Consider the following 25,097-nt stretch of genomic DNA (forward strand, 5'->3'; position numbering starts at 1 on the left):
CTCTCTGCTCTCTCTGCTCTCTCTGCTCTCTCTGCTCTCTCTGCTCTCTCTGCTCTCTCTGCTCTCTCTGCTCTCTCTGCTCTCTCTGCTTGTCTACATTCTCTGTAATTTATCCTACGAAAAAAAGTTGTAGGGCAGATGGAGTCACTGCACGGGAACTGTACCTTAGTGATGGGAATTATACAATGATATTTGATGATATGAAATTCACTGTCAGATGAACGGTTACAGTCAACAAAAACTCGGTACCTGGTCTCATTGATTACCTACATGTACCTTTCACACGCCATGTGGGTCGGTCCAGACACAAGCACACTGCCACTGCAGCACATCACAGTACCAGTAGAAAGCCATCACCACAGCAGCTGCCAGTGAGAACAGATGAGACTACCTAACCTAGGCACCTTATCAAATAAACACACGCAAAGCCTTCTTCCACCCACTCCTCCCCCTTTCTGCAGCGATTTCCAGACTTCCCCTCCTCACACCCGTGGTGACGTCCATCTCGGAAGCACGCACAAACAATTTCCACTGGCGAGAATAGATTTTCCAGAAAATGTACAGGGCAATGACGACGGGACCGGCCAAAAAGTTCTCAAAAAAGACTTTGGCGGTGGGACTCGAGCCGAGGGGAAACAGCGAAGTGTAGAAGGTGGCGATGATGGCGATGCCGTTGAGAAAGACGCCGAGATACGAGCCGACAATGCCAAAGGCCGCTTGGTAGGGTAATTGGTGCTTTGTGAATCCGTGGGCGTACCTAGACAGTGCCCAAAGGTCAGTAAGACAACAACCACAATTTGAAAATAAGAACAATCTCGAGCTCCTTACCATCCATGTCGGAATCCTAAAGTTGGACAGAAAAAGTTAGCCATTGATCCATCTTCATCTTTTTCTCCGTTCCCGTTCCCACATGACGCGAGAAAAGGGATGGAGTGGGCCAACTTACGAATATGTGACAGATTGATGCTAAACCATAGAAAGAAAAAGCTCAGGCCGGATAAAGCCAGCAACCAAGTAAAGATGGTGCCCGAGGCATGGGCTTCGCCAATATATGCGAGACACCCGAACAGCAATTGTACCACAATACACCAGACCGGACGACCCTTTTTGTCGACGTACATGAAGAACCTGGGTCCCATACCGCGTGCGGCAAGAGCTTGCATGGTTCGAGACGAGCCGTATGTGCAACTGTTGGCAACGGAAATGACGGAAATGGTAATGACTGCATTGAACACGGACGGCAACCCCTTGACACCGGCATATTTGATGGCCAGGACGAAAGGCGACGCTTTGGTGTTGGCGCCACTGGCACCTAGCAGATCGGGACTGTTGGACGGCACGATCAGGCCGACAATGAACAGCGAAAGGACGTAGAAGGTGGCGATGCGCCAAAACACCTGTCGCGTAGCCTTGGGCAGAGACCGGTGAGGATCTTCGGCTTCTGCAGCGGCCAATCCGACGAGCTCGGTACCGCCAAAGGCGAATGCGGCTGTCACAAAGACACTGATACGGATTAGCATTGCCAACCCAAGAAACTTGTATAGTGCAGTTCATACGTGCAAAACCCTTTGAATCCATTCTGGAACGCGCCCGGATCATGCCAGTAATGGGCCCCAATATATCCGCGATGGTCGGTCGGTACACCACCACAGTCGACGACAATGCCAAAGATAATGAATCCGATACAAGCTATGATTTTGATCATGGCCAGCACAAACTCAACTTCTCCATACCCTCGGACTCCAAAGACTTGGACGATGCAGAGAAACACTAGAAACACCGTGATCCAGACACTGACGTGGATGTCGGTTCGCCAGAATTGGATGGTAATGGATGCAGCCGTCAGCTCGAATGGCAACACGGTCAACCAGCCTATTGCATAGTCCCATCCGACCGCGAATCCGAGAGCGGGATCGACGAACCGAACTATATAGGTGTAAAAGGCACCGTTGACCGGGAACAGGACCGTCAGTTCGCCGAGTGCCTGCATCGTGCAGAGTAACATGAACCCAACGATCATGAAGCCCAGCAGCACACTGCCAGGGCCACCGGTGCGCAGAGCGCCGCCGGATCCGACAAAGAGACCTGCGCCGATAGAGCCACCTTGAAAAACAAAAAGGTTAGTTTGTGAGATAAAACGAACAGACCGAAAGCCCAAGATGGCATTGCATACCGATTGCAATCATTTGCATGTGTCGAGACCGTAGCTTTTGAGCCAACGGATTATGCTGTTTGTTCACCGGATCCATCTCATCCGCGTATGTGATCTCGCCTGCCAGCTTCTGCATCTTGGGGTCATTGAGCTTCTCAGGATCAATATCGCGCCCGATTTCATGCGGTCCTGGAGAGCCTTCATCAGGCGCCACATGCTTTTCGTCGTCTAAATGAGCCATATTGAGCCAAATCAAACGAAGGCCGAGAGGACCGTGTATGGCAATGCAGTGTTCGAGAAGCAGGTGCAGTAGACAGAATGCGTCAAGTTTTGGGGTAGCAAACAGACAAACAGCGAGTACCTTCCTACATGTACTTGATTGGGGCCGACCTTTAAGCCCACTGCATCACTTAGACCTGCAACTGACACACCACCGCAAGGGAATTATAGTTCAGTTGTCCGCGCAGTCACGCAAGGTTGTGATTGGGGAAGGGCAAAGGGAGATACGATGACACCGTAGACGGAGCTCTTCCCTGCACAGGGTGAACGGAGGCGAAGACAAGCCATGAGAGGCGCAATGAGCACTGGTCAGGCAACAGGGATCGAGAGCGATAAGAAGATCATCAGATCGCTTCGTATACTGGCTGAGAGGGGAGAGGCGTCTCTCGCGAAAAGGGAGCAGGATGGCATGGCAGTGACGGTGTCTCGTTATCAAAGACCCAATCGACTGGAGTCGGTGTTCGGGGATCACTTCAAGCCTGTTCTGTATCTGCCAGTGCCAGTGTTCAAGTTGCGTTGCACAGGCAGTTCAGTTCGATTGTGTGGGGGAAGCGGCGAGCGCAGCCAACGAAGTTCCTGGTCGATAGCAACCAAGGGAGAAGGCAGACAACCTTCTCGCTTCTTCAAGCCAACCATCGGTCGCCGATAACCATTGGCACCTCACACCTCACAGCTCGTCCGCTCAGACGGTGCCAGTGGTGGGCAGATCTCACCCATGCAATACGCAGTGCAACATCAGCTTCCGCTTTGGCTTTGACCCTGCTGCCCATGATGTTGGTGGCGATCTCGTTCTCTCGTGTGGTGCGGGTGTGACAGCTCCCCGGTTACGTAAATGGCTTTCGTCAAGCTCCCTAGAAGCTTTGGAGAAGCACTCTAGACTTTCTGACTTTCAGGGTTCAAGCATTCGCGGCAGTGCCAGTGGCTAATCAGATTTTCAGCAGACCGGCGGCTGAGCGCGTTCAATCAGGGCAGCCGATATTGCTGCTACTGGATGAGTGCAAGTGCCTGAGCGCCCGTTCTCTTCTGGCTCCGGTGTCACGTACCTGGTCCTCCTCCGCATTTCGAGCATAAGCCGCCGTAACGAGACCAGTTGCGTCAGGCAACTTGGTCAACGAGGAACTCGACTGCTGGGTATGGGGAGGTAGCAAAAAGCATATCGAGGTGGATCAGACATGGCGGTTGGAGCTTCACCAAGCACTAATTAAACTGCCCATCGAAAGACAAGTCGAAACGGTACATGTGGGCCGTCTCCACCAAGATAACGGATACAATAACTCGACGACTCTCAGCTGCTGTCACCCGTGTGGTTTTTGGATGTTCATGGAGAGAAGCATTGGGTGATAACCGTGATGGTGCTTGAGTCTTCGGAGAACTGCCCAGGACAAAGGTGATGCGATACCATTCAAAAAGGGAAATGCAGTTTATTACTAGTATGGGTTCGAGACATCCTTCATACATTTAAAAGAGTACGTAGTACAAACTCCATTGTAACTCTGTCATGCTTCAAGACGTCGTGCGGCCGTATTGCAACCTTTCAAACGCCCCAAAGACCAATGCCACCGATGTCAATCAAACCAACCCAAACACCAACACCAACATTCGCAAGCCATGATGTTTGATCAAAGCATGGTGTATGCTCACTCACGAACCGCCGCCTAGAAATTCGCAAATGCCAACGCCGATGATTAAGATGCCTCCATATTAGTAGTGCCGTGGTCCGTGGCTCTCGCGCCAATTCGTGATCTCGTGGTTCAATCCATGCCAGAACAAAATCAACAATATGTGTAAATCAACAGCAGCCTCCTCTCCTACGGGCCTCTTCAGGGTCCCGTGTTCCATGTCTTGCTCCTCCACCGTCCGACTCTCCAAGCCCGACGCTCGGTAGTCCGAGCCAGCTTCGTCGTTTGTCGCCATAACCGACTCTAAAACTGCCTGAATGGGGATGATGCCCGCCAAAGTAGTCATCACCAAGATCGCTGCGAAAGCCGGGAGTTTGCTGCAACCGAGACATCTCAGCGGCATCTCTTTGCTGCTTCTGCTCGATTAATTTGCGGGCAATGACCCGGAAGACTTCTTCAATCCCTTCTCCATCCTTAGCACTCACTTCATGGCAGCTGTCCCAGCCAATGTCTTGATTCCAGAAACCTGAGCTTCGCTTCGAATCCGGACTTTGAAGTGTGACGTTGCCTGGCTTCATGGTCAAGGGTGGTGTTGAAGCTGTACTCTGCGCCGTGACCCCTCCCAGTTGCTCGGCCATATAGGCAATCGTCCTCTCAAAGGTAACCTCCCTGGTGGAGGGATCTTCTGCGACGATGTCGCTCTTGGTTCCCACGACATGGATTATGGGCATGGCCTCGCCGTCCTCGCAGTTGGCCTTCATCTCTGCCAACCAAGTCTTCATCTCTTCCCAACTCTTCTCATTCGTGATGTCGTAGCATAAAAGGCCCGCATTCGCGCCTCGGTAGTAGAGTCGGGATATGCTTCGAAACCGTTCTTGCCCTGCAGTATCCCAGATCTGCAAGCGAACAGTGGTCGAGGAGTCCGGGTCTGTCAGTCGTTTTGTCACAAAGGAGGCGCCGATGGTCGACTGCACATTTTTGGACAATTGTGCGCTCGGATTGATGAAACGTGAGACGAGGGAGGTTTTGCCCACGCCTTGTGCCCCCAGCACTACGAGTTTGGCCTCGATCGACGTCGCAGGCACGGGCTGAGGCGCGGTGGTTGTGATCATGGGCGGAGCGGCGCTCATTTTGCTATGTGTCGAAGGAAAGGAACGAAGAAAAGGGAAGAAATCTGTAAGAACGTCGCAGGTTGTATTCTACCGCATTCTCGCGATCAAAAAAGGCGTTGCAGTAGCGACCCTAAAGGTATGATGCCTGCAGTTACTGAGTCACGAAGGTTGGTTAAATGAAGCGCGCTGGAGGGCTGTAGTTTGCCTGATCTGAATGGTGGTGGTCAGCCTGGACGGAAAATCACAGTCAAGAGCGAGCATACGGAAGCAATAAGAAAAGCAGAGCACAAGAAGGAGAGAATCGTTGAGAAATAGACACTTCAAGTCGAGTTCAAGAGTAGGTTTGTAGAAGTTTGGATAGAACGTGCAGAGTTCAACGCAGTTTGGGCCCGAGTCAATGAACCTCGTTGCTTCTGCTGCGCCTACATCGAGTTTCATGTTGTAGACTGCAGTGCATGGTTCGCGTCAAACCCCCCCACCAGTTCGCAATTTCCACGCCCAGACTCATCGTCGATCGTTATGACTGCTCAGCACGAGCCGCGAAGACCAGCGAAGGGAGGGACACAACAAATGCACATCACGAGGACACGCGAATGTTTGTGAGTGCCTAAGGTATCTACAGTCCAATGTTCAGCACGGTGCAGGCTATCACATATTATACGCGACAGACAGTTCACCTTGCGAGATGGGGTGCAGTTCCAGTGGTCTTCTCCATCCGATCGGTGGGAGGATCACGTAGATGCTGACATTCGGTACTGGCCAGTCCCTTATTGACACGATGGGTTCTTGATGCCGAAGATCGTCTCCGCTATCCCACGTCTAGAAACCGTCTATGATGATGCATGGAATGTTATGCAATGGCGGCTACTGCGGGTTGGCAGCACCGCAATTTGCCCGTTCGAAGTGCCGTCTGTACAGGCGCAGGAGCAGGCGCAACAATGATGCCCCGAGCCAGGGTTTGAGGGGTTCGCACCCAGACCAATACCCAGGCTGTTAGGCGTTCCGCAGCCTAGCAACCCTGCATCCCCACCGTTAGGAGTATTCCTGGGCGTCTGATGATTATCCGAGTCCTGGCACGCCCGAAGCCAACTCCTGCATCGCAGCCCTCGGCTACCAACTTGAACCCTGACCTCAATAATCTGGGGGAATTCGCCCTGGAACGGTCTCAGGCAAGTGCGGAGGCGACAAAGATGAGATGCTAAACTTGAAGTCGACATCGAGTGGACGGCTAACTGGAAGACCCAGCCGCTGGACAAACTTGAACGAGACGACAACACCGGCGCCCGGTGCGAACTCCATCGATCTTGTCCCCGCCTCCAGAGTCCGAAAGAACACTGGCAGTTGACTGGCCCAGCGTCGAATCTCGGTCCAATCGCCGGCCTCATGAATCTCCATTACACACCGGCACCCCATATATTTGCCCTCCTCGGCGATGATCTATTCAATCGAATCGGCCTTGCCTTAATCATTGTTTTCTGCCTTCTTGTTGTCCTCGCATTCTATCTTGCATTTTTCTCCTCCCCAGCGTCGCGCATCAGAGCTCCAGAGCTAGTGGGAGACCCCGAGAGGCAACCTCTTCTGTCTGAGGAAAGTGACGTAGGCCACCAACATTCAACATGAACAGAGACGAAGGCGAACGGCCCGACGTTGGCAGCCTCACTGGAGAGGAGGTGGCTAAACACAATTCGCGCGAGTCTTGCTGGGTGATTGTTCATGGGAAAGCATACGATGTGACAGATTTCTTGCCAGGTATGTACATTCCTCGGTCGTCATTCTCCTGTTTGCTAATGCTGTGAGCAGAACACCCGGGAGGTCCCAAGATCATCCTCAAGTACGCTGGCAAAGATGCGACTGAAGAGTTTGACCCGATCCACCCACCCGACACGTTGGACAAATATTTACCGAAAGATAAGCATTTGGGACCCGTCAACATGGAGACGGTGCAGAAGGAAGAACAAGAAGACTCTCCAGAGGAAAAGGCTAGACAAGAGCGGATTAAAAACATGCCACCATTAGAGGCCTGCTATAACCTGATGGACTTTGAAACTGTTGCCAGACAGGTCATGAAGAGGCCAGCTTGGGCATACTATAGCTCTGGGGCTGATGATGAGATCACTATGCGAGAAAATCATTCCGCTTTCCACAAGATATGGTTCCGGCCAAAGATTCTGGTGGATGTCGAGAAGGTCGACATCAGCACCACCATGCTGGGAACAAAGTGTGATATACCGTTCTATGTCACTGCTACTGCCCTCGGGAAACTTGGTAATCCGGAAGGAGAGGTGGTCCTGACCCGAGGCGCAAAGAAACACAACGTTATCCAGATGATCCCGACTTTGGCCTCTTGCAGTTTTGACGAAATCTGCGATGCGAGAGAAGGCGATCAATGCCAGTGGCTTCAATTGTACGTCAACAAAGACCGAGAAATTACCAGGAAGATTGTTCAACATGCAGAAGCTCGGGGTTGCAAAGGGCTCTTTATCACAGTCGACGCACCTCAACTGGGTCGAAGAGAGAAAGATATGCGAAGCAAATTCGATGATGTGGGCTCTAACGTACAAAACACTACCGGTGACAACGTGGATCGGTCACAAGGCGCGGCGAGAGCAATCTCCAGCTTCATTGACCCCAGCCTCAGCTGGAAGGATATCCCGTGGTTCTTGAGCATCACGAAAATGCCCATCATTCTCAAGGGAGTTCAAAGAGTCGAGGACGTGTTGAGGGCCATCGAGGTAGGAGTACATGGTGTCGTGCTCTCCAACCACGGCGGTCGCCAATTGGACTTTGCTCGATCAGGCATTGAGGTTTTGGCTGAAGTGATGCCCGTCCTCCGGGAGCGCGGTCTGCAAGACAAGATTGAGATATTCATCGATGGTGGTATTCGCAGAGCAACGGATATAATCAAGGCACTGTGTCTAGGTGCCAAGGGCGTGGGTATTGGAAGACCTTTCTTGTTTGCTATGTCTGCTTACGGTCTTCCCGGAGTTGATCGAGCGATGCAGCTGCTGAAGGATGAGATGGTGATGAACATGAGACTGATTGGAGCGTCCAGGGTCGAGGAGCTGACTCCGGACATGGTTGACACGGCTGGACTGAGAGCCCATGTTGCTCCTGTGCCCCAAGATACTTTGGGTGTCCGAGCATATGATCCTTTGATCACTCCCCATGACATGCTGAAGGCACGTCTGTGAAGCTGAGGCTGAAGAGAGGATTGTGGAAGATGTGATCGGCTTTACAGACCGTCGGAATCCACCAGCGTATATAACGTCAGACATGTCGGGTCAAGATAGCCAAAATATGTGTACAAAGGACCGCCATGCGGTGGTGAGTGAAAAGACTTCAAAATATCCGGAACTTGGAAGGAAACACCTGCGTCACTAGTGACATTGGTTTAGGTTGGGTTTTCCTTCACGCTCGCCACTACCTGTTCGCATTGATGCCCAGCACACTGCACTGCATGCCAGTCGCGGTCGTGCAATGGGATGTCTGCGCTTCCGGCAATGTCTCTGTCTCTTGAATATCATGTCGACATCCTTGCAAAGCTTCGCAGACATCCCAGTAAACCGCGAGGCAGTCCAGAATCCAGCACCACCGCCGACTCTGGCCAGCTCCATTTCCAGTTCCAGGCCCAGTCATGCTGCCCACAAGCCCACCGCCCCAATAAAACACTACACCAGCTTAAAGACGATCCACGCCGCAGAGTATCACCGAAAACATGCGGAGCTCAGCAGGAGGCTTGGGTCGCCGATTGTTGACCGCTGTGGGAACAATGATCCTGTTTATCCATCCCACTATGATGGAGAAGCGACGATCGAGTTTGATAAGATGCAGGATATAGAGACTACGCACCGGCTTGTTACGGATGGCCATCTAGATCACTATGACGGCTACCAACGACTCAAGCAGATTGAGACGCGAGCACAACGGTACACGAAAAAGATCCGCGTCCTGGCTTTCGGACCTGCTTGCATGGCAATCAGCTTGTTCGCTTTTAACGCACAGCCTTGGGATCTACTTCCGACCTTTATTCTCGGATGCGTGCTGGGATGGATGCAGCTGGTCGTGGCAACAAAGTCCAGGGCGTTTGCGGACCTGTTCCCTTTTCTCGTGGCCGTTTCCATTACCGTTGCCTCCCTTATCCTGGGCTCAGTGTTCCCGAAGTTTCACTGGACTGCCATTGCTGAGGGTACCATTGCGATCGTCCTACCGTCCTACACCATGTTAGTTGCAACTGGAGAGGTGTTGAAGGGCCAGATCGTTCCTGGCAGCAGCCGTATCGCCAGCGCAGTCTTCTACACCATGATGTTGAGTTTTGGTATCGGCAGTGGCAGAGTGATGTACGACCTTTGCAGCCAAACTCCTTCCAGTGCCATCCCCGGGAGCAATCTTGATGTATGGAGTGGCTTCCTACCGATGAACAAAGTGACAACGGGCGCTGTAAACGTTTTGGCAATATCAGTGTTTACCATCTTCAACTCCATCATACTTCAAGCACGCTGGACGCAACTGCCAGGCATGGTTCTGGTGGCGTCGTCTTTTGTGCTGATCAACCACTGGGTCAATGTCGAAACTGGCATGGAAGGCCCTGTCTTGAACATGGTTGGAGCGTTCTTTTCAAGCCTTCTGGCACAGAACCTTGGGCCTTGGACAAGAGACAGGGTGATTATCTTGGTGACGCCAACGCTGTTTTTCTCGGTTCCGGGTGGTCTGCTGGCTATAGACGGTGGGTATGTGGACTTTTTAAGTGGCGGGAGTGTCTTGGTCGACCTTCGAACAATAATGGCCGTCTTAGAGGCCTCGGTCGGCATCTGGGTCGGGTTGAGGTTGGCATCGTTGTTGAACGATGCCTGGCGAAGTCAAAGGAGATGCCTATGTGGAAGGAGAATATGATGCTGCGCTTCTACCGTTCCGTGACGCTCTGCACCCCATGTCATTGGAAGCCTCTTGTGTAGTGGAAATACTGATCTATATTCGATTGTTTTGAAGGCCTGCATGAGCCAAGCCAGTGGACTTTTGCAAACGATACCACGCAAGCGAGAACTCGTGCAAACTGCTAGGCTTCCATTCCTTCTGCAATCCCACGACTCACGGATATGCATATTGTGACCTCGATTCCCAGTCACATCTCACCTCCTAGTTAGGGTGTAGCTGGTTGCCTACCTTATATGTACCGTAGGTGGCAGGCGGTTGGTGGTTGCTCTCGTGTGTCAGCAATCTGCGTTTGACGAGGCTGAACTTGAACTTTTTATAAGCTTATTATTCTTATTTTATTATGCAGTAGTAATGCGGAGGTGACACTGCACGACTCCGAGAGCTCCTTGGTTATGTCATTGGGTGCCATCATCTTCCGGCAGTCATCTACGATTTGTTGATCCTGAGGACTGCCGGCTGCTTGTTGTTGTCCGTTTTTGATGTCATGTGCAATCGGCAATCAGCCTCTAGACAATTCCTACGATTGAAGTGTCACTGGATAGGATGGCCGGCGTCCTCCTGGCATTTGCGCTCCTCCTTAAATTGAGGTTATCGCCAGCGAACTAAGAAGATTCATGGAGGGTCAGCGTGTGCCACGCAGAAGTCAACAACACCATGCTGCTCCTGCACCAAACAGGCTCCGTCAAGGTTGGAGAGGTCGTGCGGTAGGGAAGACGATGCTGGATATTAGTATCCGACGACAACAGGCTGACAAACCTGAATCATTCATAGATATACTCTGACCTACACGCCCAGCCATGACCGGATCCTGCCGCCGCCGGGACATCTGTATGTCAAGATCAAGAACACGGCCGCGATCCCTCTACGCGCCGCCTACCTCCACGGGCCTTATACACTCTACGTCGCGTGCTATCCTTCGACATTCAATCCTTACAAGAAGCATGTCAGATATAAGGAGGAGGGAGCGCCCGACTTCGAACCGCAGCTCAAGGCCGGAGGCCAATGGTACGCTAGGCTGACTGTCCCTGAGGAGGTGCGGAATGACGCCTACCATGCCAGTCCGGGTGGCCGGAAGGATGTGGACAGAACCGAACGTAAAAGCTTCACTTGGATTATCGAGGTGGCTTCGCAGATCATCTTCTCCAGGACGGCAAGCGTGTCTTTTGATGTGCTCGTCGGCCGCGACGAGAAATCTGTCGAGTTAGGTCTACATGGAGTCATTGGAGCGAACCAGGGATTACCGGGGACGCTGGCCGATCACCACCAGGGCAGTTCAAAAAACGCAGCACAACGCCGGGGCGTGTTTTCCAAGGCCGTCCGGCTGGCGGTCGATGACACCGAAAGCCTATGGAATACTCCTCCCTTCCCGAGTTGGGAGGACGACGGTGATGTCAAGGTGGAGGAGGGCCCTCAACATGGCGACAAACGGGATGCTGCCGCAAAGAAGAACGAGAAACAGCGCCGGCAAAAGAAAATCCATCTGGTACTTCTTACCCATGGTCTCCACAGTAATCTCGGCGCGGATATGCTTTACATGAAAGAAGGTATCGACACTGCAGCCAAGCAAGCACGGGAAGATAGTAAGAAACGGAAGGCAGAAAGACGGCAAGCCCAAGAATCGGCCCAGTCAACGCTGGAAGGAGACGATGGTCGGAGGTCAAATTCGGCACAATTGGATAATGCTTCGGATGATGAAGAGGACGAAGAGCAGGTGATTGTTCGAGGGTACAATGGCAATGCCGTAAGGACGGAACGTGGCATCCAGTACCTGGGCAAACGCTTTGCGAAATACGTCCTTTCGCTCACCTACCCCGACCAGCCTTACCTGCCCGCTAAGAGCGAAAAGGGTAAGAACCTCACAAAGTCTTTCACCGGGTCGAAGCCAACGCCGCAGAGTGGCGCAGAGCCATCACACAAGAACAGCAGTATCATTAAAGATGAGAACCACAGCAAACACAAGCTCCCATACCGCATCACCAGCATCAGCTTCGTCGGCCACTCATTGGGCGGTCTCGTCCAAACTTATGCGATAGCATACATCCAGAAACATTCTCCCGACTTCTTCGACCTCATCAAACCCGTCAACTTCATCGCATTGGCTACTCCTTTCCTGGGCCTGAGCAACGAGAACCCAGTCTACGTTAAGTTTGCTCTGGACTTTGGTCTTGTCGGTAGAACGGGACAGGATCTTGGGCTGACATGGCGCGCCCCGACGCTGGCCAAGAGCGGCTGGGGTGCCGTGATTAGTGGCCTAACAAGCGAAGCACAAAAGGCACATAAGGAGCCTGATCCGGGGGCCAAACCTCTGCTGCGCGTGCTTCCAACAGGTCCGGCGCATGTCGCGCTCAAGAAGTTTCGGAACCGAACAGTCTACTCAAATGTCGTTAATGATGGGATAGTGCCCCTAAGGACGTCATGCCTTCTCTTCCTGGACTGGCGAGGCTTGGGTCGTGTCGAGAAAGCCAGGCGGGAGAATGGCTTGGTGGGCACAATGGTAGAATGGGGTTGGGCCGAAGTGACCGGGCAGAATGTCAGCAAGAAATTATCATGGAGTGCACAACTCAGCGATAGTGGCGACGAGAGTAACAATAATGCAGACAAAACCTCATCGGATCCCGAGTCGAATGTTCCCCAGGCCGAGGCAAGTCAGGGGTTTGACAACGACGAGAGAGCACAACCGAAAGCAAATCAATTCTTACGAAGGTCAACAGACCAGAGTTCCGTACAATCAGGAGATGCAAGTGTCACGACATCGTCTACCGCCCCGAATCTATGGACTGGGTTGTTGAACTTTTTCCGACCTCAAGCTGGTGAACACAAACCAGAGCCGAAGGGGCCCCGGAAGGTGAAAAAGATATACCGACGAGGCCAGACAATGCATCATCAGGATGACAATGGCCAACAAGGCTCGGGCACAGCTACTCCAGACGAGGAAGCACACGATAGTCATGATGATGGGGGCAGCAGTGGCAGGAAAGGTTTGGTTCGAGGTTCTTCTTTGTACACCACCAATTCCAACGAAGGCGAAGTCGAGGCTCCTCCACGAACGTCGTTCTTCGAATCAGCCGGTGATCTTCTCAATCCTCCATTGCCCACGCGTGAATTCATCCTCGATCCTGGGGCGCGGCCGCGAACCATCTGGCACGACCGTGTCTATCATCCGGAAGACATTCCACCTCCGCCAACCAAACGTCAACGCACATTCATGTTGAAACGGGCCGGCTCTCAAAGCCAACCAGATCTGGCGAATGATTCTTTGCATCCCGAGCAAAGTAGCCAGTCATCCGGACAGAGCCAAAGCCAAGCAGTCGGGACCATGAAAATCGAAGAAAAGATTGCACGAGCCTACCACAAGGACTTGTCGTGGAGAAAAGTTCTGGTGCGTCTGGAACCCGATGCGCATAACAATATCATTGTACGCCGGATGTTTGCCAACGCTTATGGATGGCCCGTGGTCAAGCATGTGTGCGACACTCACTTTGCGTTTACAGCATCGGCTCAGACGCGGGACGAGGACGAACCGAGTACGGAGCGAGTCAAACTCAGAAGCCATGCTGTCCAGCCTGGAGGAGAGCAGGTCGAAGGGCAAACGAAACAGCCAGCCGAGCAGGACGAGAAGGAGCAGCAGCCGCACGCACCAAACGATCATGATGATGATGATCATGGACAACCGCTTGTCAGGTCACCAACTGCCGAGGCAGAGGATGTAGTCGTCACAGCCGCAAGCCCAAGTAGAGAAGCTGACGCCCGTGAAGAGCTACAAAGACAAAAGCTACACACCGGCTGGCAAACGCGCCAGCGATCTGTTCGCACCGAATCTGAAAGCCGAGAGTCGCGCGACGACGTGTCGGAACTGGTGTCGAAAATCAGCGTCGGAGGCGAAAGCAGCTATCACAGCATGAACTCGGGTAAAGCCGCATTGGCCCGCCTAGCTAGACAGGACAGTGCAAGATGGAGCGACCGGTTCTTTGAGGGCAGCGACGAGGGCGAGGACGAAGGAGACGATGATTCCGTGCTTGCGAATGAGATTCGCAGGGCTCGAGCCAGAGCTGAATTGGACAAGCTGAGTGTTGAAAGTTATGATGATGATGTTGACCATGATGGGCAAGACCAAGAGCACCAAGCGACGACGACAAGCGCTAGAATCGCAGCTGCGTTGACGGCGAGTCCACAGAGTACGAAACTCGTGCCGTCTAGCAAGAAACAAGAGGCGGACGACAGTTATGCCGCTGGTCAGGGTCAGGGTGTTGGCCACAACAATAGAATCACTGAACCAGAAGAGGCCCCGTTGACCGCTGAACCGGCTGAACTCGAACCTCTGTCTCATTCTCATTCTCATTCTCCTTCAGGCACTAGCACCAGCACACTACCCGAGCAGGGGCACTGGCATGGGCACCAAGATCATGATGTCGAAGAATCCGACTTGGGTGGTACGTCGACCGGCTCTCCCTCGCCCGGTACCGCTACTGCAGGGTCAGCGTTGGGATTAGCACTCGCGGACCATGTGACTCCAGACGAGCGATTACAGCGGATGGCTTTGCAAGAAGGCGGACCTAGTACCAGTCCGACTTCTGCGAGCGGTGGTGGTCCGGACAGGGACGGTCATGGTGTGCCAGTGGGTATAGTTGAACAAGTCGCCCGGGTACGGAGTAAGGAGCAGCAGCAATAGCGACTACACCAGCATCAATGGCATGCAAGATTGATGGCGAGGATGCACAACATCCGGGCAGGTTAGACGGCGATTGATTAGTAGGTGTCTGTACGAGTAGTATATAGTAGTAAATAATGCAGCAGTGTCTTGGAATCGAGCAACAGACGTCCAGTATTTCGCTTCAAGATTATAGTTCCCTTGTTGTCCTCCTTGTCGGGGATACTAGTACTTCACAGTTTGTGCTGTTACAGCTTTTCGAAAAATAATACCCACACAGACGCCGTCAATGTCATCGAACGCCTGCCATGAAATACTATGATCTGAGTGTAGGGGAGACAAGACGCCCGATAAACATTAAAATCCAATCCTAATTATCTTGTCTTTGCGGGAGCAGAATCTGACTGAAATACTTGCCAACATTCTCAATCTCATCCAGCTCGCAAAGGTAAGACACATGTTGATCTGGGCGGACGACCGCGACGCAGCCTCTCGTCTTGTCCACGCCCCACTCTTCGTAGGCGTCGCTGAACTCGCCTTCTTCTCCTCGGTTGTTGTTTGAAAAACACTTCCAGTAATCGTGTCCGAGCTTAGGGTCGAACGGATGTAGGATTTCTGGGAGATCTGAAAACTCGACCTTGTCACGCGGCGTGGCATGGATGGTCAACACCTCGATGATGGAGTCGATCTTTTGGCTTTCGGGAGTATAAGTGTGTATGAACGAAGACGGGCTGGCGAGGTAGTCGGAAACACCTTTCAAGCGAGCCATTTGTGCAGGCTGGCTGATGTCGCCGGCCAAGAGCAGGACACGCCAGCGGCCGTCAGACTTCAGCATTGAATGAACGTGTACAGTGTTGGCTTCCGCAATGTTCATCACCAGATGCGAGGGGATACGCTGACCGACGATCATGTTGCGGGCCAGCGATTGCTTCGACCAAAGCTTTGGCCGCTGTTTTCCTTCTTTGAGGAAGCCATTCTGGACGTGGGACGTCAAATCCCCGTCCTCCTTTTCCAGAGTCGGAGGAACCAGGATGTTTGGTCCATATTTTACACTGACACCGCTGAGAAAAGTGCGGAACTCTTCGCGGAATTTGCGGTAGTTGTGTGCATCTTCGCTCGGCCCTTCACAGTAGAATTGGCTCATCCTGCGATCCATTTCCATAAGCTCCGCAGCAACTTTCTGCCGTTCGCCGTTGTATGTGTTGAGAATGCGTGGTTGTGCTATACCGTTGACCACCTGGCCAATTTTCCATACCAGGTTGTATGTATCTTGCATGGACACATTCATACCTGCACCCATGGTGGGCGAATGAGTATGGACGGCGTCGCCGGCGAGGAAGACTCGATTATCCACGTCGAAGTTTGATGCGTATTGCTGTCCTACCGTGTATACTGACCACCAATCACAGTAGTCGTACTCCAGCTTATAGGGGCTTAGAATTCTCGATGCGGTTTGGACAATCATGTCAGGGGTAATCTTGCTCTTGTCAAATTCTTCGCCGTTGCTGGTCTCGGCAAATTGGACATAGAATCTGACAAGTCGGCCTTCCCGAGGAAATGTCATCACACTGCCATCCTTCGCTGAATGTATAGAACATGAGATGCGCGCGTCCGCTGCCGTCATTAGCCCAGTTCGCACATTGACAGGAGGGTGCGGCGAGCTTACGAAAATCAGTTATGGGGATGATATCAATGACGCCAAAGTGCTTCTCCGTTCTGTCACCAGTCATCTTCAGGCCGAGTTGTCGCCTGGTCCAGCTATGGGCGCCATCCGTGCCCAATAGATATTTTGACTTGATAGTCTCTTCCTGCATAGAATCCGCTAACAGGGTCAGCCTATGATAAGTGCTGGGGTGCAAGAACTCTTACCGAATGCATCCGGTGAACTCCCCTTATTGGCAGCATCTCCACGACGGAGGCGTAAAGCCACTGGATAAGCATGAGGGTCTGTTGCGATAGCCTGGTCAAGCTCAAGAGATTTCGTTTCAATGCATCGTTCCACTTGAACACAGCCTTCTTTTTTCAACAAACTGATAAATCTCTGCTCTATAAACCCTTGGTGAATACCTAACTGATGGTACCGACCAAGCTCTTCCTCCTTGGACAACACACGCTGAGTCCGTCGAATTCTGTTTTCGTCCTCAGGATCGGGATTCTTGCATGGTGTTAGCATCGGTCATGAACTCAGCAGAGGACAGACATTGGTACCCATGCACATATTTCTCGCAGTTTATAGGCTTCTTGCTCGATCGAAATAGCCAAGCCGAAACTATCCAGTATCTCCATAGTTCGAACATGAAGTCCGTCAGCACGGCCATTCTGGACTCTGTCGGCTTTGTCGTCCAGGATTCGTGCTTTCAATCTGAGACGACTTGCCCAGGCTGCCGCCATAAGCCCGGCTGGCCCGGCCCCGATAATGACCAAGTCGGCATAGGATGTTTTGGGTCCCATGGTGTATACGCGAGAGGCCTTCAGAGCGATGTTGTGACGTTGTTCCTAGGCGCACCACACTTGTACGTGATTGGTCCAATATCAGACTCCTTTGCTTCTATCGGCAATCGTGCATCCAGGCGCTCTTAGTGCTCTGTGGCCATTGTGTGATGTTATGCATGTTTCAAGTAAGCACTGGAGTGGTATGAGTCGTGTTTGTGCTATAGGGAAAGTCTCATGCTTTGCTATATGACTTGGTTAATTGTGAGTATGCCGTCCAATAACTTAAGATTTGGAAAAGGTCACGGAGCACAATCTGGGAGGATCTCGGGGACGGAACAAACAATCGATTACCTTGACGTCGTACATGGATGACCGCCTTCTTACCTGGTAGGTGCCTAGCACAGTGTAGCGTGTAGAACCAGTAAATAGTGACGCATGGTCTCACTTAATAAATGTGCGGCGGCCGGGTCCTTGCTCCGTGGACTGCTCCGTTATGGACATTGTGGCGCGTTCTATTGTCGGCACTGGCCCTCCAGATGATTCAAGCTACCACGAAAGATTGCCTCGAACGCATTGCGGTTGGAGATTTCGCCGGTACAACCTGTATATCATTGTTCTTCTGAGCAGAGCACACTGCCAGTTGTACACTGTATAGTGCATCACACAATGTTGTGGTACGAATGGATTGGTTACATGTTGTGCAGCGAAGGTCGCGCCTTCCTGCAGCACAATGACTGGACGTTGGTGGTGGTGGCTGCCGTTTTGGCCAGAACTGCGCGCCTGACGTCACCCGTGATTGGAGTCTCCACGTGACATCACCTGAATTCTCCGGATTTGACTTGTGTGGGGCAACCACGACCCTGGTTGCAGTGTTGTTGACGCTTCAGGCCACTTCAGGCCAGTCCTGACACCCTCCACTGCACGTTTGTCCATGGACTGCAGTGTCAGAATCCCATGCAGTGTCGCGCATTATTGTTTGTATTATTATTACCGTCTGCATCCGATCTATCAATAGTCGTCTTTCGCCGACTCGGCCGAGGCCATACCACTGGCAATCGAACTACTAAACACCCTGTACGTCATGTCAGAACCCAACTCGGGCCTTCTACTTCCAACCTGAACCGTTCCAAGAACCAGCCTCGATGGAATTTGTATCCGGGCTCAAGCTCAAGAGTTCCACCCTTTTTGGAGCGGTCCGAGTAGCGGACAGTTTTGCTGCCTCGAGCCGCACATGTTATTGGCCGGGGGTTGCTTCCCTGCAGTAAAGAGGCACTGTCGTTCCACTAAACGACGAGAATAAGTCGTGATCGCAAGGTCATGGATCGGGGTTACACAATATGCCACCCACTGCCACATCTGCCTCGAATGCCACATGTCCGTCGTCACCCCAGACCGGTACTTATCTCAGTACCTGGGTTTCCCTCCAGGCTATATATCATCCCCGCCTCCCCGATGGTGCGTGCGTGGGTACCGTCTGTCTTTCTGTTCCGGGCAGCCTAGATACAATCCAATCTGAAGCTTCTTGATCAGCCCGTTCGACGTGTGCCCTCCGCCCTCCATATCCTCCATCTTCCCGTGCATACACCTACGTGACACAGGATGGGTTCGTATGACACGCGCAACGAGCTGTCCGCAGTAGATGTGATCGACATCCAATCGGACGCGGAAAAGATCTCCTTGTCCAAAGACACCCAAAATTCACTGAAATCAGAGCCCCCTAGCTTTTCCTCTCTGCTGCTATGGGACGAGCAGGGCCTGAAACGCTTCGAAGCCATCACTTACGTCCCTGAATACTACCCGACCAATTGCGAAATCGAGCTCCTGGAAAAGCACAGCCATGACATAGCGCAGAGGATTGAGCCGAACTCAATCATTGTGGAATTGGGCAGTGGATGTTTGCGCAAGATCAAGATCTTACTAGAAGCGCTGGAGGCAATTGGCAAACCTGTGGACTACTACGCACTTGATCTCTCCCGCTCAGAGCTTGAGCGGACGTTGCAATCGGTGTCTCCTGGCAGCTTTAAGAACGTGAAGTGGCATGGATTACTCGGGACCTACGATGACGGGCTGAGGTGGCTACAAAGGCCTGAAAATGCCTCCAGCCCCAGGGTTGTGCTCTCCCTGGGGTCGACTTTGGGAAGCTTCACCCGCCCAGAAGCGGCGGAATTCTTGGCTGGCTTTGTCGATGTCCTAAATCATGGAACTTCTGCAAGTGAGCCTTTGGTCATCATTGGCCTAGACGGTTGCAAGGACGGTGAAAAGGTATGGCATGCCTACAATGACTCGGAGAATCGAAACGAAGAGTTTATAAGGAATGTACTGGACCACGCAAACCGCATTCTCCGCAAAGACGTATTTCGTCAGGAGGAATGGGAACGACGAGGCGAGTGGAACGACAAACGGGGGAGACACGAGCAGTATCTTGTGCCCCACAAAGATGTCTGGTTTCAGGGCCGCTGCCTGAAGGCGGGCGAAAAGATCTTTGTGGTTTCAAGCCATAAATACGACACCACAGAGCGAAAACAGTTATGGGAGGGTGCGGGACTTAGCGAGCTCAAGGGGTGGCAGACTCCTGAACAGCATTATGGTGAGTGCTTTCGATTCTGTACCTTCTGCAACGGTAACTGACTTCGGTGCAGGACTCTATATCCTATCTACACGACCTGCAAACTGAGGCCGAGCATTGAACCTGTTCATACCATATCATTGCGCAAAGACCAGAGACGAGTCTCGTGCAGCGTAGATCTTGGACGAGGAAGCCTTTATGCTTAAAGGGCTCCTGGATCACTGGACTTCTGCGTAGCATCAAGTTATCAAGAGGTCGGACGATGACTTCCACCTTCAGTTACCAATACAGATATCCTACCAGGCTCAGTGCGAGAGCATATCACCTCGGGAGCTCTACTTTGACTACATACCCATTCTGGATACAATGAGCTGCGATGCCTTTGTCTACGGGAAACTCGAGCTACATGATTTTCTTCCCCTCGGCGAGAGGAGGATACAGACGGCTCACATGTTTCCGGTCAGAGAGCGCCACGCTCCTCTTCATCAGCAGATCAAGGTCTGTACTGTGCATACGATCTCCACAATACCTCGTCGTCCGGCGCCTTTCCTTCCACGTTCTGACTACGTTACACGGAAGCAGCCATCTTCCAGCGCGAGTGATCATGAGTCGGTGGCCAGCTCCGCTACTTGAATGAGATGATGATCTTCTCACTAGGTAGTTGGCTTGCTACTGCCTCAAATCCGCCACATCAGCAAATTTGCATTTCTATGAACGGCAGGCCGCCATTTCATTGACTCTGTCCTAGTACATCCGGAGTCCGGATGATAAGGGCGGGAAGTCGCCGGCACTTTCGTGTTTCCAACCTGGCTGAGGAGACAGCGAGCTCAAGCGAGAATGGAAGTCCACACGCGCACGACTGAGCTCAGCATTGGGGAGCAGGTTACCAGGATGCTTATGTAGGAAGTGAGAAGGTTGATTTCTTCGAAGGTCTCACCGGCATTGGCATGATTATGATGTCGATGGGAACCTGGTGCTGTTGTTCGAGTATGAACATGGGCGAGCTGCAGACACCCGGGCTCGACTGGCACCAGGCTGCTACTTTTAAGCATTCAATTCTCCTTTGCTTGTCTCCCGCGACACTGGTGGTTTCCCGTGGGAATCAAGACAGGGATCGCCCATACCACCTAAGGCCCACTTCACAAGGAAATCAGGATATAGGCATCTTGCTGATATAACAGTCCCTGGCAAACATCATTTCACTTCAAAATCTTTAATTTCGGGGTCTGTGCTCAACCAATTTTGAGACGATCGTCGTTCTCCCTTCACTATATCTTTACAGTTCACTCTTTCGTTGTTTCTTTTCTACTTCAGAGGGACTCCTTCTCGTCCTCCGTCTCGCCCTCCCTCTTCGGTCTTCCCCTTCCTCGTCGCTCTTCCTCTTCCCTCTTTCCCTCTTCGCTTTTCTTCTTCTTCCTCTTCACTCTTCTTCTTCGCTCCTCCTCCTCTTCTTATTCTTCTTCTTCCTCTTCATCTTCCTGTCCTTTTCCCATCTTTTTTAATACTGGACACCTTTTATCTCAGGCCTATCTGCATCCGAGACTGCCCTATCCATTGAACAGATAAGGCAACCATGGATCAACAGGAGATACAACTTTTTCACAATCTCCTCTACGAGCTCATTGTTACCCTCAAAGAGCCAGAGCTTGGCGGGTTGAATGCAGACATCGCGGTCGACATCGTCTTGGAAATGGAACGACGTCTGAGAAATCATCATTCACAGCAAGAACGCCATGGACTAGAGCTGGAAGAAGCAAAAACAAGAGTTGCCGAGAAGAGCAAACAGTTGGCAGAGGTCCGGCGTCTGAAGCGGGCTCGGAGCCACATCAACAACCAGTTGAAAGCCCTGCTTGGCCCTCAATCTAGCGACAACAACAGCAACTTGTCCGCTGGGGGCAAAGGCACTGCTAAGACTGGACTGACTCACAAGAGGGGTGCCAGCTGGCTTGAAAACCCCAGTTCGAGAGACGATGAACGCTCATACAGGAAGAAGTACAAACAGCAATCACCAACTATCAAGATGGAAGATGCACCTGAAGCAGGCCCAGTTCGGAAGAAGGGCAAAATGGAACCGCCACCTGTGAAAAGGGAAAATGTACCTGGAACAGATCCAGCTCCGGAGAGTCCCAGCGCCCACTGTCTTGCTTGCAGTCACACATGGAAACAGCGCCCACCACGCAGCCTGATCTGCCCACATTGCAACAGTGATTTTGTAATCCTGGTAAGTGTCAACTTACTTTGACCCATTACATGTACACAGACTAACAGGCGGAAGTTGTTTGACCCATGGCAGTCGGAGGATCGTGGCTCTGCCTACAGGTCTTCCGCACCGCGCACAAAGGACTGAGCGTCCACCCCGGATCTGGCTCTCCTGATATGCTTAGCGCAGATCGACTTCAACCAAGTCATTGAAAGCTTCAGACAGTGGTACCTCCACACGACCCCAAGATCACGATCTGAGGACCAACTTCTCCGCCTTTCTTAGCAGAGGATCTACCCGGGCTATATCAGGCTGCATCTGTGAGAGTATTCGAGGGCAGTCCAAGTGAGAATTGAGAGATCCATTTTCCGGAAGAGTATCAATCAGAACGAAGCTGAGTTGAAGGAGGAGACAGCACACTAAAAAAGACTCAGTCAACGGGACAGTCTCCTTCATTCGAGCTGAGAGCTGATCTGAGAAATTTTGAAGCTCGGACTTGTCACTTTTAGCATCGTACCTGCTGCTACTGAGCCGGGGTTTTGTCTCACGTAGCACATGAGGCTCTTTTCCGAACAACATGGAGGTTGACTTGGAAAGGGCGAAGCCAGAAAGGGGTTTTATGCAGTTTTCCATCCGAAAATCTCCATCAGCATTGATGACTTCTTCCCTTCCAGGACTCTTTGGACCGTGTTTCCCTTCGCACAGAAGCAAATACCAAAGTTCTGCGACTTACTAGTAATGCAAAGCTTTGAAATTCTGTCACAGTGGCGCCAGGGGATTCGAGTCATATGAGCCACCTGCACTAATGTCTAACCAATGCCAATCTGGAAACAGATGTTTATCTGCTTCCTGCAAACAATGGGAAGCAGAACAAACATAACAGCCTCTATGCGACAACTATCGCATCACTTTCCGACTCACCTCACTTTCACTTTCACTTTTCCGTTACGGCGAGTTAGTAGAGTGTGTGCCTCAGTGCAAGTTCTATATATTCTTAAAGCAAATTCACTAACCTATCTTGAATATCACTCGCGACAAGACACGAACCTTCACTAGACTTACTATATCAACTCCCACCCATCTCGCGCGCTTCTGGCTTTTCAACACTCTTCTCTTCCCACCACCTTACGCGGCGCCTTTAGCTTTTCAACATTTCTTCTTCTGCTATCCTGATCAAAGACGCGGTTCCTTGATCAATCACTATGGCGACTGACACTGTCAAGTTCACAGTGGAAGAGTCAGGAAGACTTGTCCACAATAGTGCAGTCCTTGTCGGACTCTTGGCCGAGGAAGCTGAGCAATTCGCTCACTTTCAAAAGCGAGTGTCAACTATCATGTCCAAGCTCTCCTCCGACGCCATACACCGCCAACCCGAGTACATTGACGAAGCCCACATCGACCTCGCCAAGCTCAGGCTCTGGGTAGAAGGTCAAAAAGAATTCAAGACCTTGGCCGGAAACTACCTGGATGCAGCCAAGTTGCTCATTGGTCCTCCGCTCCCGGAAGCCAAGCCAGCAGAAGACGGAGAATTGAAAGGAGAGGAGGCGTGCGCTCTTGCCACGTCCAATGTTAGTGGCATTGGTAATGGGATCAAAGATGCCGCAGGCCCAGGCTCATTCGCAGACAAAAAGGGCAAGTTCTTTGCAAGAGCTGAAGAGCTGCTTGCCGAGCTTGCGATATTGGTGAAGAAAATGCGGTCCATCATGTATGAGGAAAATGAGGATGCTGCTGTTAACGGTACCGCTGCGATTGGTGCTGCTATGAATGGTACTACTTCTGCTGGCGCCGCTGCTGAGGCTATCACTGCTGAGGGAACCACTGCTGACGCTGCCACTGCTGAGGCCACCGCCGCTGATACTACCGCCGCTTATGCCCCCATCACTTGAACCTCTGCAACTGCGAAAGATGCTTCAGACACCACGGATACCGCTCAAAAGGATCATTCTGCTGCCACGACTTCGGAGAATGGTAAACCTGCTGTCATCGAAGACACCAACGAAAGCGTTGAAAAACAACCGAGCAAACGTCAACGGTTGGGCTAGTTTCCATGATCAAGCACACACTCGCGATTCGGATCCCGACTGCAACGGCCACAACATCACCAATACTCCGGAGACCATCTGCACGCGTTGAATCAGCTATGGCTAGGGACCTAGGGCATTAAACGGATACCAATGCGGGTTGTCAAGAATCGCAAGAGAACCAAACGATGCGACTGCCTTTTCTCAAATCAAAGTCACGCAAGGGGCATTGCCAACAACTACTTCACTTTCCGCAAATGCAGTGCCGCAAAGATGATCATTGACGATGCCGACTGGGTGAGCTAGGAGGCTTCCTAGTACTACTAGGTACTGCAGGTAGGAAGGAAAATTAATGCCACAAACAATAATCTTCTCCCTACAGTAGCACTGCAGACTCACATTTCTTTGCTGTTCTTGTGTCTTTTTGGTGTAGAGCTAATGGACACACGAACTCAGAAACAGGTCATCAGTAATGTGAACTATGTGAATTTCGTTCGTGGACTGCACTGGCACTGTGCTGGCATTGCGACACGCTGCCATGCCGTGGCTCTCTTGGAATGCGGTCTGCAGAACCCCTGTGACAAAATGGGCACCCTACGTGCCAAGCATTGTAAAGACGTCGGGACCCGTCTTTCAGTCTCGACTAGCGTCGTACGCTATCGTACAACCTCTAGAAAGTATATAGTCTAACGAGGCCCTAGGCCCCGTTAAAATAGAATAAGTTCTCTATAGAATTATATTTAGTAGCGGCGACGAGATAGTTCTCTACCTTAAACTAGAGTCCGTAAGGACTTCTACGCTCTCTTAAGGAGAAGAGAAGCGTAGTTAATCGCTAAGAAGATCGATACTCTTCTATACGAAGTCGATTAAAGATAAACGAAACCGCCTCGATATATAGCGAAACTAATCGATAAGGAAATCTTCTAGCTCGAAGCTCGTCTTCTATACTCGACGAACCTCTTCTAGTTTTATAGCGAAGACTTACGAGAATTATACTCTTAGAACGACGAGTAGCGATAAAAATTTCTTATCGAGAAAGGTAAATTATAGTAGTAAGTAGTAACTTCTCTTCCTAAAAATTTTAGTCTCGCTACCTTTAGATACTCTTAGCTATAAACGATAGCTAGCGATATAA

At 51.6% G+C, this 25,097-nt stretch overlaps 10 protein-coding genes across 11 annotated transcripts; 6 read left to right on the forward strand and 4 right to left on the reverse strand.

Annotated features, from left to right (window-relative positions):
- Window positions 1–57: 57 nt before the first annotated feature.
- HMPREF1120_07205 (AAT family amino acid transporter) lies at window positions 58–3,569 on the reverse strand. The gene is made up of 5 exons (XM_009161422.1): window positions 2,174–3,569; window positions 1,557–2,103; window positions 947–1,503; window positions 829–844; window positions 58–757 (listed from the first exon to the last, which is right to left on the reverse strand). Exons 1-5 carry the CDS (start codon window positions 2,391–2,393, stop codon window positions 409–411), a joined length of 1,689 nt encoding a protein of 562 aa, XP_009159670.1. The 5' UTR covers window positions 2,394–3,569; the 3' UTR covers window positions 58–408.
- A 271-nt stretch (window positions 3,570–3,840) lies between these two features.
- HMPREF1120_07206 (rab family, other) lies at window positions 3,841–6,391 on the reverse strand. Its single transcript, XM_009161423.1, has 2 exons — window positions 5,426–6,391; window positions 3,841–5,372 (listed from the first exon to the last, which is right to left on the reverse strand). The coding sequence occupies exon 2, from the start codon at window positions 5,178–5,180 to the stop codon at window positions 4,221–4,223; it is 960 nt and encodes a 319-aa protein (XP_009159671.1). The 5' UTR covers window positions 5,181–5,372; window positions 5,426–6,391; the 3' UTR covers window positions 3,841–4,220.
- A 387-nt stretch (window positions 6,392–6,778) lies between these two features.
- HMPREF1120_07207 (L-lactate dehydrogenase (cytochrome)) lies at window positions 6,779–8,353 on the forward strand (the record flags this gene model as incomplete). The annotated part of the gene is made up of 2 exons (XM_009161424.1): window positions 6,779–6,911; window positions 6,963–8,353. The coding sequence occupies 2 exons, from the start codon at window positions 6,779–6,781 to the stop codon at window positions 8,351–8,353; spliced, it is 1,524 nt and encodes a 507-aa protein (XP_009159672.1).
- A 286-nt stretch (window positions 8,354–8,639) lies between these two features.
- HMPREF1120_07208 (uncharacterized protein) lies at window positions 8,640–10,052 on the forward strand (the record flags this gene model as incomplete). Its single annotated transcript, XM_009161425.1, has 1 exon — window positions 8,640–10,052. One exon carries the CDS (start codon window positions 8,640–8,642, stop codon window positions 10,050–10,052), a length of 1,413 nt encoding a protein of 470 aa, XP_009159673.1.
- A 696-nt stretch (window positions 10,053–10,748) lies between these two features.
- Window positions 10,749–14,763, forward strand: HMPREF1120_07209 (uncharacterized protein; the record flags this gene model as incomplete). The annotated part of the gene is made up of 2 exons (XM_009161426.1): window positions 10,749–10,798; window positions 10,866–14,763. 2 exons carry the CDS (start codon window positions 10,749–10,751, stop codon window positions 14,761–14,763), a joined length of 3,948 nt encoding a protein of 1,315 aa, XP_009159674.1.
- Window positions 14,764–14,821: 58 nt separating this feature from the next.
- On the reverse strand, window positions 14,822–17,890 carry HMPREF1120_07210. Of its 2 annotated transcripts, none has more exons than XM_009161427.1 (4): window positions 16,951–17,890; window positions 16,612–16,897; window positions 16,409–16,564; window positions 14,822–16,356 (listed from the first exon to the last, which is right to left on the reverse strand). In XM_009161427.1, exons 1-4 carry the CDS (start codon window positions 17,191–17,193, stop codon window positions 15,113–15,115), a joined length of 1,929 nt encoding a protein of 642 aa, XP_009159675.1. In that variant the 5' UTR covers window positions 17,194–17,890; the 3' UTR covers window positions 14,822–15,112. The 2 variants fall into 2 exon arrangements, with proteins under 2 accessions (XP_009159675.1, XP_009159676.1); XM_009161428.1 differs by having other exon boundaries at window positions 16,943–17,890.
- An 884-nt stretch (window positions 17,891–18,774) lies between these two features.
- HMPREF1120_07211 (uncharacterized protein) lies at window positions 18,775–19,803 on the forward strand (the record flags this gene model as incomplete). Its single annotated transcript, XM_009161429.1, has 1 exon — window positions 18,775–19,803. One exon carries the CDS (start codon window positions 18,775–18,777, stop codon window positions 19,801–19,803), a length of 1,029 nt encoding a protein of 342 aa, XP_009159677.1.
- Window positions 19,804–21,314: 1,511 nt separating this feature from the next.
- HMPREF1120_07212 (uncharacterized protein) lies at window positions 21,315–22,088 on the forward strand (the record flags this gene model as incomplete). Its single annotated transcript, XM_009161430.1, has 2 exons — window positions 21,315–21,962; window positions 22,017–22,088. The coding sequence occupies 2 exons, from the start codon at window positions 21,315–21,317 to the stop codon at window positions 22,086–22,088; spliced, it is 720 nt and encodes a 239-aa protein (XP_009159678.1).
- HMPREF1120_07213 (uncharacterized protein) lies at window positions 21,636–22,718 on the reverse strand. Its single transcript, XM_009161431.1, has one exon. It carries the CDS (start codon window positions 22,572–22,574, stop codon window positions 22,191–22,193), a length of 384 nt encoding a protein of 127 aa, XP_009159679.1. The 5' UTR covers window positions 22,575–22,718; the 3' UTR covers window positions 21,636–22,190.
- Window positions 22,719–23,143: 425 nt separating this feature from the next.
- On the forward strand, window positions 23,144–23,827 carry HMPREF1120_07214 (uncharacterized protein; the record flags this gene model as incomplete). The annotated part of the gene is made up of 1 exon (XM_009161432.1): window positions 23,144–23,827. One exon carries the CDS (start codon window positions 23,144–23,146, stop codon window positions 23,825–23,827), a length of 684 nt encoding a protein of 227 aa, XP_009159680.1.
- Between the last annotated feature and the right edge of the window lie 1,270 nt (window positions 23,828–25,097).

Source organism: Exophiala dermatitidis (genome assembly GCF_000230625.1).
Source record: "Exophiala dermatitidis NIH/UT8656 unplaced genomic scaffold supercont1.6, whole genome shotgun sequence".
NCBI lineage: Eukaryota > Fungi > Ascomycota > Eurotiomycetes > Chaetothyriales > Herpotrichiellaceae > Exophiala > Exophiala dermatitidis.

Coding starts and splice junctions, on each gene's coding strand:
- HMPREF1120_07210 (XM_009161427.1), bottom strand. CDS start 17,193: ATGGGACCCAAAACATCCTATGCCGACTTGGTCATTATCGGGGCCGGG. Junction 16,898..16,950: donor TGCGAGAAATATGTGCATGG/GTACCAATGTCT, acceptor ACACCATGCAAG/AATCCCGATCCTGAGGACGA. Junction 16,357..16,408: donor CATCCCCATAACTGATTTTC/GTAAGCTCGCCG, acceptor TAATGACGGCAG/CGGACGCGCGCATCTCATGT.
- HMPREF1120_07205 (XM_009161422.1), bottom strand. CDS start 2,393: ATGGCTCATTTAGACGACGAAAAGCATGTGGCGCCTGATGAAGGCTCT. Junction 2,104..2,173: donor CATGCAAATGATTGCAATCG/GTATGCAATGCC, acceptor TTGTTTTTCAAG/GTGGCTCTATCGGCGCAGGT. Junction 1,504..1,556: donor GGATTCAAAGGGTTTTGCAC/GTATGAACTGCA, acceptor AATCCGTATCAG/TGTCTTTGTGACAGCCGCAT.
- HMPREF1120_07213 (XM_009161431.1), bottom strand. CDS start 22,574: ATGGAAAACTGCATAAAACCCCTTTCTGGCTTCGCCCTTTCCAAGTCA.
- HMPREF1120_07206 (XM_009161423.1), bottom strand. CDS start 5,180: ATGAGCGCCGCTCCGCCCATGATCACAACCACCGCGCCTCAGCCCGTG.